At 40.0% G+C, this 19,594-nt stretch overlaps 1 protein-coding gene across 1 annotated transcript; it reads left to right on the plus strand.

Annotated features, from left to right (window-relative positions):
- The first annotated feature begins 6,630 nt into the window (after positions 1-6,630).
- Positions 6,631-19,594, plus strand: LOC133324830 (probable helicase with zinc finger domain). Its single transcript, XM_061533659.1, has 5 exons — positions 6,631-6,955; positions 9,356-10,485; positions 10,600-11,845; positions 11,911-15,199; positions 18,748-19,594. The coding sequence occupies exons 1-5, from the start codon at positions 6,641-6,643 to the stop codon at positions 19,590-19,592; spliced, it is 6,825 nt and encodes a 2,274-aa protein (XP_061389643.1). The 5' UTR covers positions 6,631-6,640; the 3' UTR covers positions 19,593-19,594.

Raw genomic sequence — 19,594 nt, forward strand, 5'->3', positions numbered from 1 at the left:
GAAATACACTTGAGAACCGTGGTTGACCGCAAGATACTGGAAGTAACGTTCGACATCCTTTTCAAGTCATCTGCGCGGGTCACTGGTTTATGCGATAAGCTAAGAAGTAGGAACAAGATCATGAAGTCGCTGGCCGACAGATCTTACCCGCCCATCGATACAATTATATGTTGTCGATGCAGTACTTGCTTGGGTGCTATCGTCAGGAACACCTCTGTTATAATTTTATGGACAGGAGTCCCCCGCCCAGTCACGTCACGAAAGATATTCATTGTCTAGAGAGAGGTTCATCAAACAGGTCTGAATGGTATTCATACCATTCAACGAATAACCTATTACATGTATTTTGTTGCTACAACAACAACAATTTTTTAGGATAACCCCCATATAACGGTTCTCCTCATTATTCGGTGTTTTGGGCACTTTTTTTTATCAATTAGCTCTAATTTTTTATCTCAATGGGTGTCAAATCTTCCTTCCAAAAAAATTACCCGCCATTTATGAATGTCCAGAAAGATTATTGGTATTTGAAATGTCCACCCCATGGTGTAGGGTATAAAAAGTTCGACCCAGCCGAACTTAACTATGATTTTAGTTGCTAATATTTGAAATTTCCAATCTAATTGAAAATTATATATTGCGGGTTCTCTTCCATTATCCGTTTTTAACACGTTTTTCAGTAAAACTGGATGTAATTTGTTGTTATCGGGTTCTTATTGGATTGAAAATCTCCCAATAAAATAATATTGACGCACATTTATTTATAGCTCCCAAAACAAAACCCTATCATTTTTATACCCTCAGCCTTTAGGCTAATGAGTGTATATACACTTTGATACGGTGAAAATGTGTCTCATCGAAATATTGGTTTTAGACCCTTTGTTTCTTTCGACCAAATACGTTTCAAAATCAAAAATGTCAACATTTTCAATATTTATAAATCCAATATCAGATGATTGGAATGTCCGATTTTAACCCAATTTTGCATATTGCCTTTACCAAGTCTAGATCAAGTTTGAAGATGGGACCCATTGGTCCACTCCTTCTGGTACCTGCCCCACAAATTCTCAAAATGTTCAATATTTATAAATCCAATATCAGATGATTGGAATGTCCGATTTTAAACCAATTTTACACAACTTATAACCTTTACCAAGCCTAGATCAAGTTTAAATGGGACCCATTGGATCACTCCTTCTGGTATCTCCCACACAAATGGTCAATATCCTCCGCAAACCATAGGGTATATATCTGTCGGCAACACCGACTGCCACTTTTTTACTTGTTGATAAAATTGCTATAATTTGAATTCTGATTGGATAAGAAATTTTCCAACTAAAATGACCACCACTTCGCCCATGGCTAAATAGAGCTGGTTGTAAATCTGTCCGAAAATCCGAAAACCTCTCTTCAGCAAATTATTATTTAACTTTATTCTTCCTAAATTTCATAATTTATATAAAAATTTCAATTAATTTTAATAATTGAATTTTTTGCAAATGTTTTCTTCTTTCCAAACAAATACCGATTACTTCATTCGCATACTGGTTATTCACATGCCGCCCAACACTAGACGGCCTCCTTAGCCAACGACCATTTACGACAGACCTAGTACACGGTATGGTTATTTTATTAAAATTATGCCGATATTTTTGGCGAAATCGTAGCAAATTAGTGTAATTAAGCTGTAAATATTCTCAAATTGTATGTTGGCCCATGGCGCAAATGAAAACTACGGCCTTATTTATGGAAATTTCAACAAAATAAGGTCGTCTTCTAGGTGAAAAAAATGACTGTACACTAAAAGAAAAAAAAATAAAATAAAAAAATACGACAAAACGAATTAAACGAGAAAAAAGTATATTGGGTGCAGAGAAAAAAAAAAAAGAATGAAGTGGTGACAAAAATAACAAAAAAAAAACTGCAAGGAAAATAATGGCAGAGAACCCAAGAAAAAAGTGCAAATAATATTTAATAATAATATTGAAAAAAGTATATACAAATGGCATAACAAAATTTTCGTACAAGAAAATGTTTGATTATTTTTTTGTTTTGAGATCCTAAGCAAAAATTTTCACAAATGCAAAAGAAGAAACCGGGACAAGCAGCAAAAAATCTCCAAAGTGGTTACAACAAGCAACACAAGAAGAAGTCGAAAAAAATCCAACAACAACACAAAAATTACATAGTTTTCGTCGGTTTTCTTTTCTCACACTTTCTTTCTAATATTCTTTTGCCTCAAACAGTTTTGAGAAAACAACGAGGTGGATGGATGGCTGACTGACTGAATGTATGTGCACCAATGTCTCCCACTTTTTTCTAAAGCCGGTCGATCACCGGTCTATTTTTACCCCTTTCTCTTTTCTGTGTTCCTCTTACCTTTCATCTAACATTTAACCATCCATCTATATCCATCATACATACATATATATGTATGCGAAAGAATAATAATGTACGTAAATAAGCGCAGCATTCACCGCAAACAAACAACAAAAACAATAACATCGTCGTCGTCGTTGATGGTGCTGATGATGATTGTTTACAAAATGTATGTGTCCCTTATTGAGGTATATAGAAATCTGGAATTTTTTGATTGCAAATTAATTTTGCAATAGATTTTTTTTTTGAAAATGTAATTAATATGTGTTTATTTTGCAGAATATAATTGAGGTCCAATTGCGTCTGGAAATAGTCAAAATATCAATAGGCATTTATCCAGAGGTTATGAATTCAGCCTAGCGCGCATTTTTTGGTTTTATGTTTAGTTAAAAGCCCGGTTGCAGATCATTTTCAAATATTCACCATAAGTAGTTGGAAAGACCACATATTTCTGGTATTTCTATAGAAGAGTCGTAGACTCTAAATGGGTCTACAAACCTAAGAATATACATAAGATCTATAAGAGACTTATTAGACCAATTCTAACATATGCGTCTGTTGTAACATAAAAGCATTGCAGAAAGTTCAAAGTACGTGTTGTCTAGGCATATAGAGCTTTGGATACAATACCATATATACATTCAATAGGCATCCAAATAAAATATATAAAGCGGCGGTTGCAGCTTTAAGACTCAAAGCATTGGACAAGTGGATAGACACCGGACACAACATACCGCACAAAAACATATTATAGGCAAATACTGAGTCAACCTTTAATTCAGACCGCATATCTGAAACGAGTGTAGTAACACGGTGCGAAACTATGGAATGGTGGAACACTAGTTCAGATGCCGCCTGGCAACTGTTGCTACACAGATGGCTTTCGACTAGGAGGAAAACAGGACTGGGACTTTTTATCGAAGGACCGGGTAGCGAAATTTCTCTTCGCCTAACAGATCACAGCTCGATCCTACAGGCGGAGGTTCAAGCTATAACAGAGTGTCTTAACTGGTTAGGTTCAAATCAAGGACAAAATACAACAAATATAATTATGAATAGCAAACAAGCTATAAAGGCAATATCTGCCAAATCAGTTAAATCCAAAACAGTACTGGATTGTATAGATACCATTAATGATCTCTCACAACAAGGACCTGTACGAACTATATGGGTACCGGGTCACCAAGGAATCACAGGCAACGAGATAGCAAATCAACTAGCTAGGAGTGCTACTGCACTACCCACAATAGATGTGAAGACCGCCAAACCCTTTAGCGAAAAACGGCAAATAAATGAGGGAATTGGCGAGAGAGACCCACAAAACCCTTTGGGAAAATGCGGGGACTGGAAAGACCACCAAAATCTTATGGGGTGATCCAAATGAAGACAAAACTAAGCATATTCTAATGCTAAACGAAAAAGAAATAGGCCGGCTGACAGGTATACTTACGGGACACCTCAGCCTAAAGGCACATTTACTCAAGATTGGATGCGAAGGAGTTCACAAAAAAACACGGAATTTCTAGATTCATAGGGAAAACAAACTCAAAATGTTTTTAATCTAAACATTCACTAATTCTAACTTTCTCTGCATTTCTAGAGCTCACAACAGGCCTCAATTGGCTTATCCTTCCTTCCCATGTTGGACATGTGGTGGTATTATCCACCCCTCTTTTCAACTTAACCATAACCATAAGTAGTTCGATCTGTCCTGATTCAACGATATACCTTGCCGAAATCCACATTTCCTGATATGTATATGGTGTTCACCATGCTAATTTGAAGCAGTTGAAGGTTTAAATCTAGTTCAAGACCCCGTCGCGGATCGTTTTGAAAATGTTACCATATGCAGTACATAGGGTCCAGATGACCACGGCGAAAATCCGAATTTCTTAATTAAATTTTAATTAAAATTCACTAAGGCATATAAAGCGTTTGACGTCCTGATTACAAAAATGTAATTTACTTGTCGAACAAGTCTATGAGATATAATTTTAAAGGTGAAAGACAATGATTAGATTAGGGTCATATCTTAGAATGTATGGATTTCCGTGGATATCGTTATCTGGGACCTTAGAAATATATGTGGTAAATTTTAAAACCACTTAGCGTAACATTCGACAGCCTTTTCAAGTCGTCTGCACAAGCCAATACTTTTTGCGATAAGCTAAGAAGTAGGACCAAGGTCTCAAGTCGTTAGCCGGCAGCACTTAGGGCTCTGTTAAAGGAACCTTGTTGACCTCTTATAAAACAATAGGCCGGTTAGTGGTAAGCTATGCGGTGCCAGTGTAATTTGCGAATGTAAGTGATACGCAGTGGAAGAATATCCAAACCTGCCACCAGTGGACCATCTTCATGAGGAGACGAAGATCTTACACTAGAACAACATGCCTTTCAAGCAAGTTTGAATATTACTTATGAAAAGTTCCAGTGGCTGCAGTAACTATGGGCTTTGAGGAGGTTTTGGCTTCTGTCGGAACAGGATTTTCCTTCCAGCACGATGTGTCGGGTTTTTGTGATCCTGTATCGTTTTAATCCGTTGTCGCAGCCTCTTTGTGGGGGCTTGACGGGGGTAGCCACTGTAAGCGATGTAGTAATCCTTTCGGTCTGGAGTTCTCTAGTTGTCTTCTGATGATAGTCTCTTGTGTACTTCCTCACGGCTCTTAGGCGTTTCCTGATGAAAAGGTATTACCTATCGCTGATCTTTTTTAGGTCTTGGTCGACGTACCAGTAAAAAAATGGTCTTCGAAACGCTTTCCTATCCAGGATTTTCCACTTATAGTCGACAGCGGATTTACCAAAATTACTTTGGAATTTCCACTCTTAACTGTTTTGTCTTTGTTGGTTACTTTTCTCTGGTTCCTCGACTATTGCCGATGCAGAGACGGGAGCTTCTTGAACTCAATTAGGTTGTTGAGTGATTCACTCTGTTGTTGAACTGCAGTTGTCCCCATCCGCGGTTGAGGGTGAGAATGTACTTTGTACACTGGATGAAGAATCCGATTCTAGGGTTTTTTAAAGGAGTTTTGCTCTTGTAGCATTTGAGACTGAAGGTGCAGATTTTTGGGGTTTTTATGTTTTAGGGGGTATTTATATACTTTAACAGATTTTGTGGTACTTTAACTGATCCTTACAGTGCCAAGGACTTGGTAACTAAACTTAATACCCAGGTATCAACCATTCGTTGAACACATTTGGGCACGAGGTCGCATACCAACCAGCGTTAGGGGCCATCCTTCAAGGGATGTGACCAGAAACCCATTTTATTGTTACTTGGAGCGCCAATAGTTTATATGTTGTAACCATTTGTTCCACTTTAGCTCTGTTAAGTTCCATTGGAAGTTTATTGTTGTAAAATTCAAATTTTCTGCGGGGTTCTGAGGGGAGGTGAACTGATAGAAGAGCAATAATAGTAGGCACCCTACATGACTTAATTGTTATATCTGACCTACTGCGACAATCTACCCATAAACTGGTGGAGATACACTCATTCACCGTACACAACCGAAGGTATCGATTTGTTCCTCCAATGAAATATTTACTCATCGATTTGTTATTTTAAGAAATATTTCTTGAAGTTCGTTACTCCTTTCGTGAAGTTTAAACAATTTCGTGATTTAATTGCATCAATTTTAAAAGGTTTAAGTTTCCAAATCTACAGAAAACATGTTTAGTATACATATTTTTGTTATGCCATTTTATATATCTCTTTTATCTACCTCAATTATTTTGCTTATATCAAATGATTATAAGTAAATTCATTAACCCATTATTCTATAACAATCAAAGACAAATAATTATTATTTATCTCCCCCCAAGAAATTTATTGATTTATTTGTAATGGTGGTCCATTTGTTTTTTCTTTGTAGAAATCTTTCCATACAAAAACAAAAAATAAAAATATTAAAAAACACATAAAAATCCAACAACTTAATTTATCAAAATGTCCTAATTAAGCATTATCACTTTTAATTGCAATATATTAAAAGTAATGTAAAATAGAATTGTAAATTAAGTTTCGAAACATATAACTATAAAATAAAACAAAAACAACCCAACAAAAAATACACTGGAGAAAAGGTTGTTATATAGTCTTTGTACTTATCCCAGACGTACACACACAAGTCGAGTGAATCCTCTTTTTTCCTCTAAATGCTTAAATTAAACATTACCACCCACACCATACACCACCACCACTACCAAACACACACTATATCGAACATATACTACCATGAAAAACAACTCCAACTCGACAAATCTCATGGCTGTCATGACGGATAAAGAGAAGCAGGCTCACGATTTGGTGCGTTGCCGCAATTGGTTACGTGCCGCCACATTATACGATGAGATCTTGGCGACGGCACCCACCTGGAATCGTGTACAAAAAGATCGTCATATTATCTGCCTGCTGGGACGTTGCGAGTGTCTGTATGAGCTAGGAAAATATGAACCTTGTTTGGCCGATGCCCGTAAAGTTTTATCCATGATTAGTGAACAGCCGGCCGATTGTTTAACCAGTGTATCGCGCACGAGAAAATGGCAAATACATGCTTTGTGTAAACTCAAAAAATATTTGGTAAGTAAGAAGATTACCTTTCCAAAAAAGAATTGATTTGAGAAAAAAACGAAAAGAAAACGAACCATACAATTAGAATGCAAATGGTGGATGGTATTCTCAGGGGAATTTGTTTTTGGGAATTGGGTATATTTTTTATCTGTTAATTAGTTTATTTGTCAAAATCTAGAAACATCACGAATCTACATAAAATCAAAATTGTCCAGTCAGATTTAAGTGAAATCTACTTTTATTCTTTTCCGACCCTATTTCGCTCGCTTCAAAATAAACATACTTGTTTTTAAAATATTGAAAATCGATAATCCCCATCTTCGAACTTACTATGAGTTTTGAAAGAAATATGTGCAAAGTTTGGATAACATCGGTTATTCCCTTTAAGAGTTACCGTGCTTAGCCAGGCCGACGGACGGACTTTTGTAAATCGACTCCTAATTGTTTGAAACAGATTTGGTCCAAAAAAACATCGATGAGGCATATTTTTGCCGTAGCAAAGTGTGTATAACCTTATTAGCCATAAGGCTGAGGGTATGATTATGTACAGTACCTATTTATGTATACAGTCCATATTATTTAGATCGTTTTATACTCTAACTAGCATATGCCCGCTTCTTCGTCATCGAATGTGGAATTGAATTGAACATTTCAGGATTCCAGCTCCATCGGTTAGGATCGCACATATATACGAATTTACAAAACAGAAGTACCCACTTCATATTTCAATATTTCAGGTTCACACAAATTCAAATTGTACCAAATTTAGTACCATTTTTAGTACCATTACTTCAACAGTAATCTTAATTCCGAATTTCAGGATTCCAGCTCTATCGGTTCAGACCAATTCCAATATGTACCAAATTTAGTAGCATTTGGTGCACATAAGTATGAATTTACAAAACTTCCCGCATAGCCCAATCCTACACTTCACTCATAATCTTATATCCAAATTTCAGTGTTCCATCAGGATCGGTTTACCAAATTTAGTACATATAAGTACGAATTTCTTCAACGTCCTCTATACTCCAATCCTACACTGCAACAGTAATCTTAATTACAAATTTCACGATTTCAGCTCTATCGAATCACCTAAATCCAAATTTTATCAAACTTGTTACCAATTAGTACACATAAGTACGAATTTGAAAAGTTCCTACATAAGCCAATCGTACACTCAAACGATAATCATATTTTCAAATTTCGGTGTTCCAGCTAGATCGGTTCACGCAAAATCAAATTTTATCAAATTTAGTACCATTTATTACACATACGTACGAATTTCTAAACCGTCCTGCAAACCCCAATCTTACGCTCCTGCAGTAATATTAATTCCAAATGTCAGTATTCCATCTCTATAGGTTCACCCAAATTCAAATTGTACCAAATTTGGTAACATTTAGTACACATAAGTACGAATTTACAAAACATCCCACATACCCCAATCCTACACTTCAACAGTAATCTTAATTCCAAATTACTGTCTTCCAGCTCAATCGGTTCATACAAATTCAAATTGTGCCAAATTTAGTACACATAAGTTTGAATTGACAAAACTTCCTACATGACCCAATCCATCACTGCAATATTACTCTTAATTCCAAATTCCACGAATCAAACTCTATCGGTTCAACCAAATCTAAATTGTACCAAACGTAGTGCCATTTAGTACACATAAGCACAATTTTCCAAAACGACATACATACCCCAATCGCATCTCCAGCAGTAATCTTATTTCCAAATTTCAGTGTTCCAGCTCGATCGGTTCACCCAAATCCAAATTGTACTAAATATGGTGCCATTTAGTACTTTTCTTCGTTCAAATAAGCAAAAATTTCCAAAACCACCTACATAGCTCCGATCGAATTAGGCAAACAGTGAATCACACTGATAAGCGTATGGAGGTCACTTCACTTGAGAGTCGTCCCAGAGATGAATCGGGATACTCTCTCGACTATGGTGGAAGGAGCCGGTTTCCTTAATTAGGTAGAATAGAAGGTCCATTTGCCTCTTCAGGCTTGTGTTGACATTTTTAATATTTAGCTTCTTAAGTTTAAATAGTTAGCTTCTATTCGCCCTGACGACGGAGTATATAAAAATAATGCAGATTCACTTCTTCCTTTCACAATCACATTTGTAAATATTTTTTAAAAAGCACAGTGCAGCACTCGTTCTCTTAACCAGACAGACAGAAATATATGACGTGTTTTTTGGGAGTATTACAGAGGAAAGGGTTCTACTTTATCTTTATCAGACCCACTCCCTTTCTCTCCCAAAAAAAAAAAAACTTTATCCCTGCATGACACAAAAAATGTGTGGCTCTGGATCCTAAAAATCGAATTTGTAATTTCAAAACACTCACTCACCATTCTAATAATTTCTGTTTTTCTCTTTTTTATTATTTTACAGGAAGCCGAAAAAATTCTCAAAGAATGGATTGCACAATTTCGATTTCGTAAATTCAACGAAATCTGCAATGTGCTGGAGGGTTACCGGCTCGTTGTTAATATGTTGTACAGCTATGAGAAATCCGAACAAAAGTTAATGGATTTAGCCTTTTTAGATGATAAAATGGCCAGTCTGGATAATAAACTTGATAATTGGGCTAGCAAAGGTCTGGCCCTGGACAAATACAGTAAACATTTATGTGGTGCTGGCGTCGGAGGAGTTGGTGTCAATGCCAATAATCCAGCTGCCACTGGTAGTAATGCCAATGCCATTAAAGGTATTAAAAAACGAGAAAACCCAACTCCAAATGGTGGTGGTCCACTCAATAATATGTCTGGTCTCATGTTGGCATCCCTGGGTGTCACTTCCTCCGGTAGCAGCAATAAAACATCAGGCGATGAAACATCATCATCGGCGGGGACAGCCGAAGATGCCAACAGCACTACCTGCTCGTATTGTGCGATAACATTTAGCAGTCGCAGTGAATTGCGTCAACATTGTCAAACAGAAGCTCATCAAAATGTCATTATGTCCGACGAGGGCCGTGACTGGAAATGGCGGCCACCGCCTCGTGGTTTCACCCTGGACTCGTACAGCCTGTGTGAATCATGGACCGAATCACAATTGTGTCACTATGGCAATCAGTGTGTCGAAGCCCATGGTCAGGATGAGCTTAACGAATGGAAGGAACGTTTCGAATATCGTCGCATGAGACTGCAGAAGGCCTGTGAAAAAGAACTATATGGCAAATCCTATACGGAACAAATCTTAGAGAAATGGATACAATCCACAGCACCGGAGAAAATCATGTGCGAAAAGGTTGAGGGTGTTGAGGCGAAATGCGAACAAGACTTGGTCACGAGCATCAGCTCGAAAACATCCAAACGGGAATGGGTTTTTATATTGAAAACAAGCGGTAAGACCTTAAAAGCAGTAGCCCTCTTACAGGATGCTCATCGTAGTCATTTCGCTTTGAAAAGTATAAAAACCCCAGATGCCACCTATGAACTGGATGCCAAAACCAATCAGGAATGGATGCCACAAAAGCTGTCAACCTCATCGTCATCAACATCGACCTCCACATCGACATCGTCTTCAGAGAAGGAGGATACAAAAAAGTCGTCCGCCACAACGGACAGCAGCAATGCGGAGTCGTCGTCATCGTCCTCATCCACGTCCACATCTACAACCGCAACAGCAACCAGTACACCCATAGAACACCATGTCACGGTGGAATTTCACACCGAAATCTATGGCACATTTCGTCAGGCTGTCTGCTTTGATTTCGGCTCGGAGCCAATACTGGTGCGGCATCTCTGTGTGGATGTGGTGCCCGTGAGCGATGCCGAAAAGATTGAGGAAATCAAGCGTGACATAATCAACAGCTCGGCCACCCGGTGGGATGTATCCAATACACACCTGGTGAAGTTCGAGACGACGATTGGCACCCACATGAAGACTGAAGGCTATCTCAATGACTTAAAACATGAGAAGGAAATGCTAGAGCGTTATCCATGTCCCCGAGCGCAAACATTTACCCTGACCCAGTCGACGATACTGGATAAACGTCTGACGCAAAACAACTACCGGTCCCGCATCCACGAACTGCTGTATGTCGAGGAAATAGCCCGCTACGAACAAATTGCGCGTTTCAATTTGCGCACCAAACTGAACGTCACCTCCAACTACATACTGACACCGGCTGGCATGGCCACAAGCACGGCAAAGTATTCGCTGTCGGGTGAGCTATTTGCTCTTATGCATTTGGGCAAGGACGTGTCGGAGGACACGTCGGCAGGTCGTCTAATTTTATCCAATTGTTCCAGTGTGTATATATCTGTGGTAGATGAAGCGAATCTCGGCGCCGATAAGAAGCGTCATGTTTACGAGGCTGTTATTGAGGACAAGGGCAAGAATGTGATCTACTTAAAACTATCGTCGAAATGTGTGGAGGCCCTAAAGCTGAAGGCCGACACCGAACTGCACGTGGACATTCAATTTCAATTGAATCGTCTACCTTACTGCGAATGGCATCATGCCGTTGATAAAATTACCGATTTCAAAATCATTTTTCCGGCCACCGAAGTGGAGCCCAACATACCGTGGACACCGAAGAAGCAATGGTCAGAATCGTGTGAGCCCAAATTGAATGCCAAACAACGGGAGGCCGTAAATGCCATAACGACATCGTTAAGCATTAAACTGCCGCCGATACTGCTGATTGGACCCTTTGGTACGGGCAAAACCTATACACTGGCCCAGGCGATAAAACAGCTATTAACACAGCCCGAGGCTAAAATACTCATCTGTACCCACTCAAATTCGGCGGCCGATTTGTATATTAAAGAATATCTGCATCCATGGATTGAGGCAGGGCTGGAGGAAGCCACGCCGCTTAGGGTGTACTATCACAAGCGTTGGGTTGCCACCGTCAATAGTGTTGTGCAAAAGGTAAGTGCATTTGGAATACGATTCGTAACACATCTCTCTAACTTTTCTCATCTTATCTTTTCCAGTACTGTATCACTGATGGTGTTGGCAACTTTCGCCGTCCCACGGTCGAGGATATTATGAAACATCGCATCGTGGTCGTCACCCTTAGTATATCCATGGAATTGGCCAATTTAGATCTCCCCAAGGGTTATTTCACCCACATATTTCTCGATGAAGCCGCCCAGGCAATGGAATGCGAAGCAATAATGCCCCTGGCCTTGGCCAATGACAGCACCCGCATTGTCTTGGCTGGTGATCACATGCAAATGAGTCCCGAACTATTCTCGGCATTTGCCAAGGAACGCAAGTTGCATATATCTCTGTTGGAACGTTTGTACGATCACTACCCCTCCAATTTCCCGTGTAAAATTCTCTTGTGTGAAAATTATCGTGCCCACGAAGCCATTATTAAATTTACATCGGAGCTATTCTATGAACAAAAACTAATAGCATCCGGCAAACAGCCAAGGCATGAGAAATTCTATCCCCTCACATTCTTTACAACGCGGGGTGAAGATGTCCAGGATAAAAATTCAACGGCATTTTACAACAATTCGGAGGTCTACGAAGTTGTAGAGCGGGTATCGGAGCTACGCAAAAAATGGCCTAGTGCGTGGGGTAAAATAAATGATGCCAGCATTGGTATTATGACTCCCTATGCTGATCAGGTGTTTCGAATTCGTTCGGAGCTGCGCAAAAGACGCATGGGCGGCATATCTGTGGAACGTGTACTCAATGTTCAGGGTAAACAGTTTCGCGCCATTTTCCTTTCAACGGTCCGAACACGAAGAACATGTTTACCCATAGCCGGTGGAAGTGGAGGTGGCTCGGCGGGCAGTGGTGCCTTTCCCGGTCAATCGAACAGTCCTTCCGAAGATGCCGATTATGGATTTCTTAGCAACTCAAAATTGCTGAACACTGCGATTACGAGAGCACAAAGTCTAGTGGCTGTGGTAGGTGATCCGGTGGCCTTGTGTTCGATAGGACGATGTCGTAAAGTGTGGGAACGTTTCATTGAGATATGTGACGAAAACAAGTCTCTCTTCGGTATAACCATGTGGCAGTTACGCTCTCAACTCGATGGTGTCGAACTGAAACGGGGCTATGTCCTCAATCCATTGGCACCGGAATTTATACCCCGTTCCCTGCAACCTGAAGCTTACTTACGTGATCAAGCTGCCATGTTTATGGCAATGGCCAACAACCATCATCCAATGGGCCCCCATCCTGGCCATCACCATGGTCCCGGTGGAATGGGTCCACATCCAAGTCTACTGCCCGGTGGTGGTTCAGGACAAATGCCGCCGCATCACGCAGCTGCCATGGCTAATCAACAAATGCCCCATATGTATGGACCGCATTCGGCTGCAGCTGCGGCATACAATGCAGCGGCTGCTGCTGCAGCTGTCATGATGAATCAGGGTATGGTTGGCGGCAAGGGGGGTCACCATTTTCATGGGCACCCCAATCACATGCCCATGAGAGCAATTGGTCCACCACCCACTGGTGGTCCTCAGCAGCCTCCACAGTCGGCGCCTCCCATGAGTGGGCAACAATTCAATCCTCGGGGGCCACCGCCACCACCTGTACACTTGGGCCAACCGCCGCCGAATGGTGCCGGTGGCAATCAATTCTCACAGTACATGCCGTGGCAACACGCCCAACAACAACAACTTAGACCACCTGGGAGTGGCGGTAATTTTGGATCAGGGCCCGGCCAACAATCAGGCGTACCGACCGGACAAAATCCCAATGCCAGCCTGTGGGGTCCACCGCCACAGTCGAACCCTTGGACGGTGCTACCAAACAAGCAACAGATGCAGCAACCTCCCAACCCCAATGGAGCCAATGGACGACAAATGGGCGCCCAGCAAGCCGGCCAGAACATGAGAGGTCAAAGTGTTCCACTGCAACCACCACCACCCCTGTCCAATCAACAACAAATGCGAAACAATCCCAATGATTTAGGCTATTTGGCCAACAAGGCACTGTACGCCGGCAAACAACATCCCGGCCAGGGCGGCCAAGTACCACCATCTCAGGTGCATAGCAACTTTGGTGGTTTTGGACAGGGGAATGCTCCGCCGCCACCTCCTAACCAACTGCAAATGATGAACCAACGCAACATGAGTGGCATACCCAATGGACCCATTAGTCCCATGGATCCCTTTATGCCCAGGCCACCAGCAGCGGGGGGTGGTGCTGCACCTAATCAAAATGCCGCCTTCTTTGGACAAAACAACCTAACAGGCCCAATGAAAGATAAGGATTTTCAATTCCTAAACAACGTCCATGTTCCGCTGAATATCGGCGGAACAATGTTCCAAGCCCCACCTCCACCACCGAATGCCATGGTTGGCACGGCCAATAAGCAACAATCACCCACAGCACTAAGATTCCCACAGCCCCACGAATATGCCTCACTTTTGCCGCCAAATATGAACATCTACGAAATGGCCTTTGAACCGAAAGAATCCCAATACAAGTGGTACTTAAAGCTATTGGAGACACAGGGTCAAGATGCTGCCAACAAGTTTACCGAAGTGTTAAGGCAGGTAAGCACTATGATGCAGCAGCAGCAACAACAACAGCAGCAACCTCAACAGCCGGTAAATAAACCGCCGCAGCATATGCAGCAGAGCTATATAAATAATATGGGTGTTCCGCAGCCGCAGCCTCCAACACAACAACATCAGCAACAGCAACTAATGCCAAGAGATGCCTCTTTTATGCAACCGCTAATGAACTACCAGCAACAACAGCAAGCGCCACAGCAGCAACAAGCGCCGCAACACCAGCAGCAACCTCAAAGAAATGTTAATCCATTTATGGGTCCACTACCACCACCCACAAATCCCATGCAATCGAACGTGGGTCTTAACGATGAAACACCACCCTTGGATATTAACTTCAATCAACAAATCGATATGGTTTTCAATTCGATACTCAATGGTAATGAAATTTCCCAGCCTATTTTGCGTGATCTGTTTGGCGTAGCTGGTGGTGGTGGTGGCGGCGGCGTTAATGCCGCTGGACCATCCACAATGAACGGTGGCGATATGATTCTCAACTCGAATACATCATCGACATCGAATAATATGTTGGGCGGCAGTAAAATGTTTCCGAATATTGGTGGTGGTGCGGCAACTGCAAATGGTGTTGGCGGTGGCGCTATCATCAATAATCATCAAGGTGGTAACATGGCCAAAAATGCAATGGGACCAAATTGTATGTTGGCAGGTGGTATGCCACCACAACAAGCGCCACAACAGCAAAATGCCGCCAATCAACCAGGCGGATTTATTGGAAATAGTAAGTATATCGTGATGATGACATTTGTTTTATTTGATAACTTCCAGAGGGGAATAGGTAATAATGGATGTAATTTAGAAGGGGGGTAGGGAGTCGAAGCCCTTTGGGGTTTAAAAATGAAATTTTTTCTATCTATAGATATCTAGTGGAGTGTCTAAAGTATTGTGTTGAAGATATTTCGTAGAACTTTTGAAGAATTTTTTGAAAACGGTATTTATCATCAAACTATGGTACCACATTCGCTCCCTACTGATCCGAGTTTGACTCGGCCAGGGATTGTCAACTCAGCGACAGCTGTACCAAACGAAAGTTTTTTTTTTACCAAAAAGTATTGGACTGAAGCGGCAAACACTGCTGTTCATTTAATTAATTTAACACTGACGAAAAAGCTGAATGAAATTTCTCCGGAAGATGTATAGTCAGGTAAGAAGTCCTGTTCAACGTATCTCAGAGTGTTTGGATGTAAAGCCGTGATTCACATCCCTAAACAAAAACGAAAGAAACTGGATACAAAGGGAAAAGAAGTTATATTTGTAGGCTATAGCAATTCCACAAAGACATATAATTTCTTTGATCCCAGTAGGAACAGCGTTAAATTAAGTAGAGATGCCAAGTTTTTGGAAAGTCAATTCTACGAAGATATGTCAAAAGACGATGCAAATTTTTATTATTTTCGGCGATGCGATTCAGTGCGAGAAATATCACCTAATGTACCTAGTGATGAAGATGCAACTAATGTACCTAATTTTACATGTGTTCATAACAGAGATGGAAGTTTTCAAAATACATAATTTTTTTCTGTTTATACCACCCTTTTTGTGCTAGAGTAAGAACTTTCCGAACTGTCCTCGTAAAATGTCTTCAGCCAATGGAATATTTTTAGAAGATATTCGGAATCTTATGTCTTTAGAAGGTATTTGATGCTAATGTCTATAGGAAGTCTTCTACTTAGCTTACAGAAGAACTTTTGTCTATCGATTACTTCTGCAACGCCTTCGGTCTATATGAAGACATTTCTAAGGCTAAAATCTAAAGAATATACTTCCAAATTATCGGTAGTCTTGAAAATTTTTCCAATCGAATCGGCTATATTTGTAATTTCATAATTTTTGTTAACGATCCTCCTCCACCTCTCCCACAAAGGGTCAATCTATACTAATAAAAGAGTAAAGTGATTGACTGACTGGCTGACTGATTTAACGATTCATCAACGCCAAGTCGAAAAGGCTGAAGCTAGAATCTTGAAATTTTGGGTGAGGGTCACTCTTTGGTGGTCGTTGATGGAGTGTAAGATAGATGTACCAAAGGGTTTTTGAAATATCCCAAAAGTACGAAAATGTACTAAATTTGGTACAATTCTGTATCATGTGAACGGATAGCGTTAAATACTTGACATTTGGAGTGTGAATAAAGGTTGAGAAGTAGGGTCCATTTAAAGAGATGGTTTTTGAAAGCGTGTACCCATGTGTAAGAAAATTATTATATGGTACTATATTTGGTACAAATTTAATTTGGAGATACAAATCGAGCTGGAATCCTGGAATATGAAATTAATATTACCGTCGGAGTATAGGATTGGGATATGAACGTAGTTTTGGAAATTTGTTACTTATGTGTACGAAAAGTACTTAATCGTACTATAATCGGTACAGTTTGGATTTGGGTGATCCTATAGAGCGGGAACAATGAAATTTGAGGTCAGGATCACTGTAGAGGTGTGAGATTGGGGTCAGGATTTAGAATCACAGTTTAAGAAAATAATACTTATGGGTACTAAATGGTACTAAATTTTGTACAATTTGAATTTTAGGTGAACCAATAGAGCTAGAATCATGAAGTTTGGAGTCAGGATCACTGTTGAGGTGTAAATTTTGTACAATTTGAATTTTAGGTGAACCAATAGAGCTAGAATCATGAAGTTTGGAGTCAGGATCACTGTTGAGGTGTAAATTTTGTACAATTTGAATTTTAGGTGAACCAATAGAGCTAGAATCATGAAGTTTGAAGTCAGGATCACTGTTGAGGTGTAAGATTGAGTTATGTAGGAAGTTTTAGAAATGTATGTAGGACGTTTTGGAAATTGGCACTACTGTGTACTAAATTTGGTACAATTTGAATTGTGAGTGAAACGATAGGTTTAGAATCCTGAAACTTGGATTTAGGATCATTATGGGGGTGTAGGTTTGTGGTTAGAAGGAGGTTTTAGAAATTCTTACTACTGTGTACTAAATTTGGTACAATTTAAATTGTGGGTGAACCGATAGAGTTGGAATCCCGAAACTTGGATTTAGGATCACTGTGGGGTGTATGATTGGGGTATGGAGCAAGTTTTGGAAATTTGTACTAATGTGTACCAAATTTGGTACAATTTGAATTGTAGGTGAACCGGTTGAGTTTGAATTCTGAAACTTAGATTTAGGATCACTGTGGGGGTGTTGGTTTAGGTTAAGTAGGTCATTTTGGAAATTCGTACTACTGTGTACTAAATTTGGTACAATCTGGATTGTGGGTCAACCGATAAAGTTGGAATCCTGAAACTTCGATTTAGGATCACTGTGGGGGTGTAGGATTGGGGTATGTAGGAAGTTTTGGAAATTAGTACAACTAGGTATTAAATATTAGATTTGGAATACTAAAACTTATATTTAGGTTCACTATGGTGGTGTAGGTTTGGGGAAAGTAAGAGGTTTTGAAAATTCATACTACTGTGTACTAAATTTTGTTCAATTTGGATTGTGGGTGAACCTATGGAGTTGGACTCCTGAAACTTGGATTTAGAATCACTGTCGGGGTGTATATTTAGGTTACGTAGGAAGTTTTGGAAATTCTACTACTAAATTCGGTACAATTTCAATTGTGGATGAATTAATTATTGTGGAATTATTGTGGGGGTGTAGGATCGGGGTATGCAGGAAGTTTAGTTAGATGGTTGAGGACAGTACTTATGGAAATAATGTGTGCTAAATGGAATATCTGGTAAAATTTGGATTTGGGTGAAACTTTAGAGCACGAATCATGAAATTTGGTACTAAATGGTTCTCAAATTTAATTTATGGTGGATATTAATGTGTGGATTGTTTTTTCTGACATATGCAGTTTTCTCTGAAAATAAAATAATATGGTAATAATTTTTAAAATATTTCCTACATTCGCTAACGAAGTTGCGGGCATATGCTAGTATTTTATAAACTTGTAAATATAATTTGAAGTGATTTAAATATCCAATTTGATCAACATTAAATCTGAAACCTCTTTCATAAAAACATATACCTTATATAAATCGAATATTAAAACCTATGTGTAATTCCGAAGACCTCTGCAAACCATAGGCTTGAGGTATATATCTGTCGCCAACACCGACCCCCCTTTCCAGATCATTCGATCGAGTATAAAATAGTTCCTAGTGAGGTTGAGAACTTAATTGCAAATAAATATTAGTATTCCTATGGTGGAGAGTACAAACATTTCCAACGGGAGAAGTTTACCTATTTTACTTGTCTTCCTCACTTATGAAAATGTCACTAATTTTCTGTTTTTTTCCTTTCCAGATGCCCTACTGAACAATAAAGAATTTATGTTGGGTCCAAATATATCTGGCGGTGGTGGTGCAGGTTCAACATCTTCAAATTCATCATCAGTCCCTTTATATCGACGTCAAGGTATAACAATGAGTAATGGCCACAATTTAAATAGTGCCGGTAATTCATCAGCCTCCACTGGTGGCCATTCACTGTCATCGTCTACACCCGATAATATTCTAAACAGCAGTCCCAATGATATATTGGCCGGTTTGAGTACCGGTTCGAATACCCTAATCGAAGCTCTATTTCAAGATCAACATCAGCAACAAAATAATGCCACATTACAGAAATTGTTGTATAATAATTTTAATGCAAGTGGCCTTAAAGGAGGTGCTGGCGGCGGCGATATGGATTTATTTATGGGTAATAATAGTTTTGTTAATGCTCTATCGGATGGTGGTGTGGCAAATAGTTTTCATGCGCCCAGCTATCAACAGGCAACAGCCAATGCGATAAATACAAGTGTTGGTAATAATATTGTTGGCGGTGGTCCGAATGCAGCAACAACAACAGGTGCTGGGGGCGGCGATAGTCGCAATACCACATATGCAGCTGTGTTAAGTCAAGGACCCCAATCACAAGAGGCGGCATTACAACAACAGCATCATAACTATGGTCATAATGCTGCTGGCTTGACAACGGGGCCGGGCGGTGCAGCCGGTTTGGTGGGTAATGGTTTGGCAGGGCTGGCTGGTTTAAATGTGGCCGCCGGCAATTCAGCAAATGGTGGTGATGGCGGAGATAAAGATCCATTTGCAGCTATACGAGAACTGGGTCAAGGTACGAATGGTTTTTATAATTATTTTCAATAAAA

Source organism: Musca vetustissima, unplaced genomic scaffold, assembly GCF_032173495.1.
Source record: "Musca vetustissima isolate MV318-11 ecotype Yass unplaced genomic scaffold, APGP_CSIRO_Mvet_v1 utg14330, whole genome shotgun sequence".
Classification (NCBI taxonomy): Eukaryota; Metazoa; Arthropoda; class Insecta; order Diptera; family Muscidae; genus Musca; species Musca vetustissima.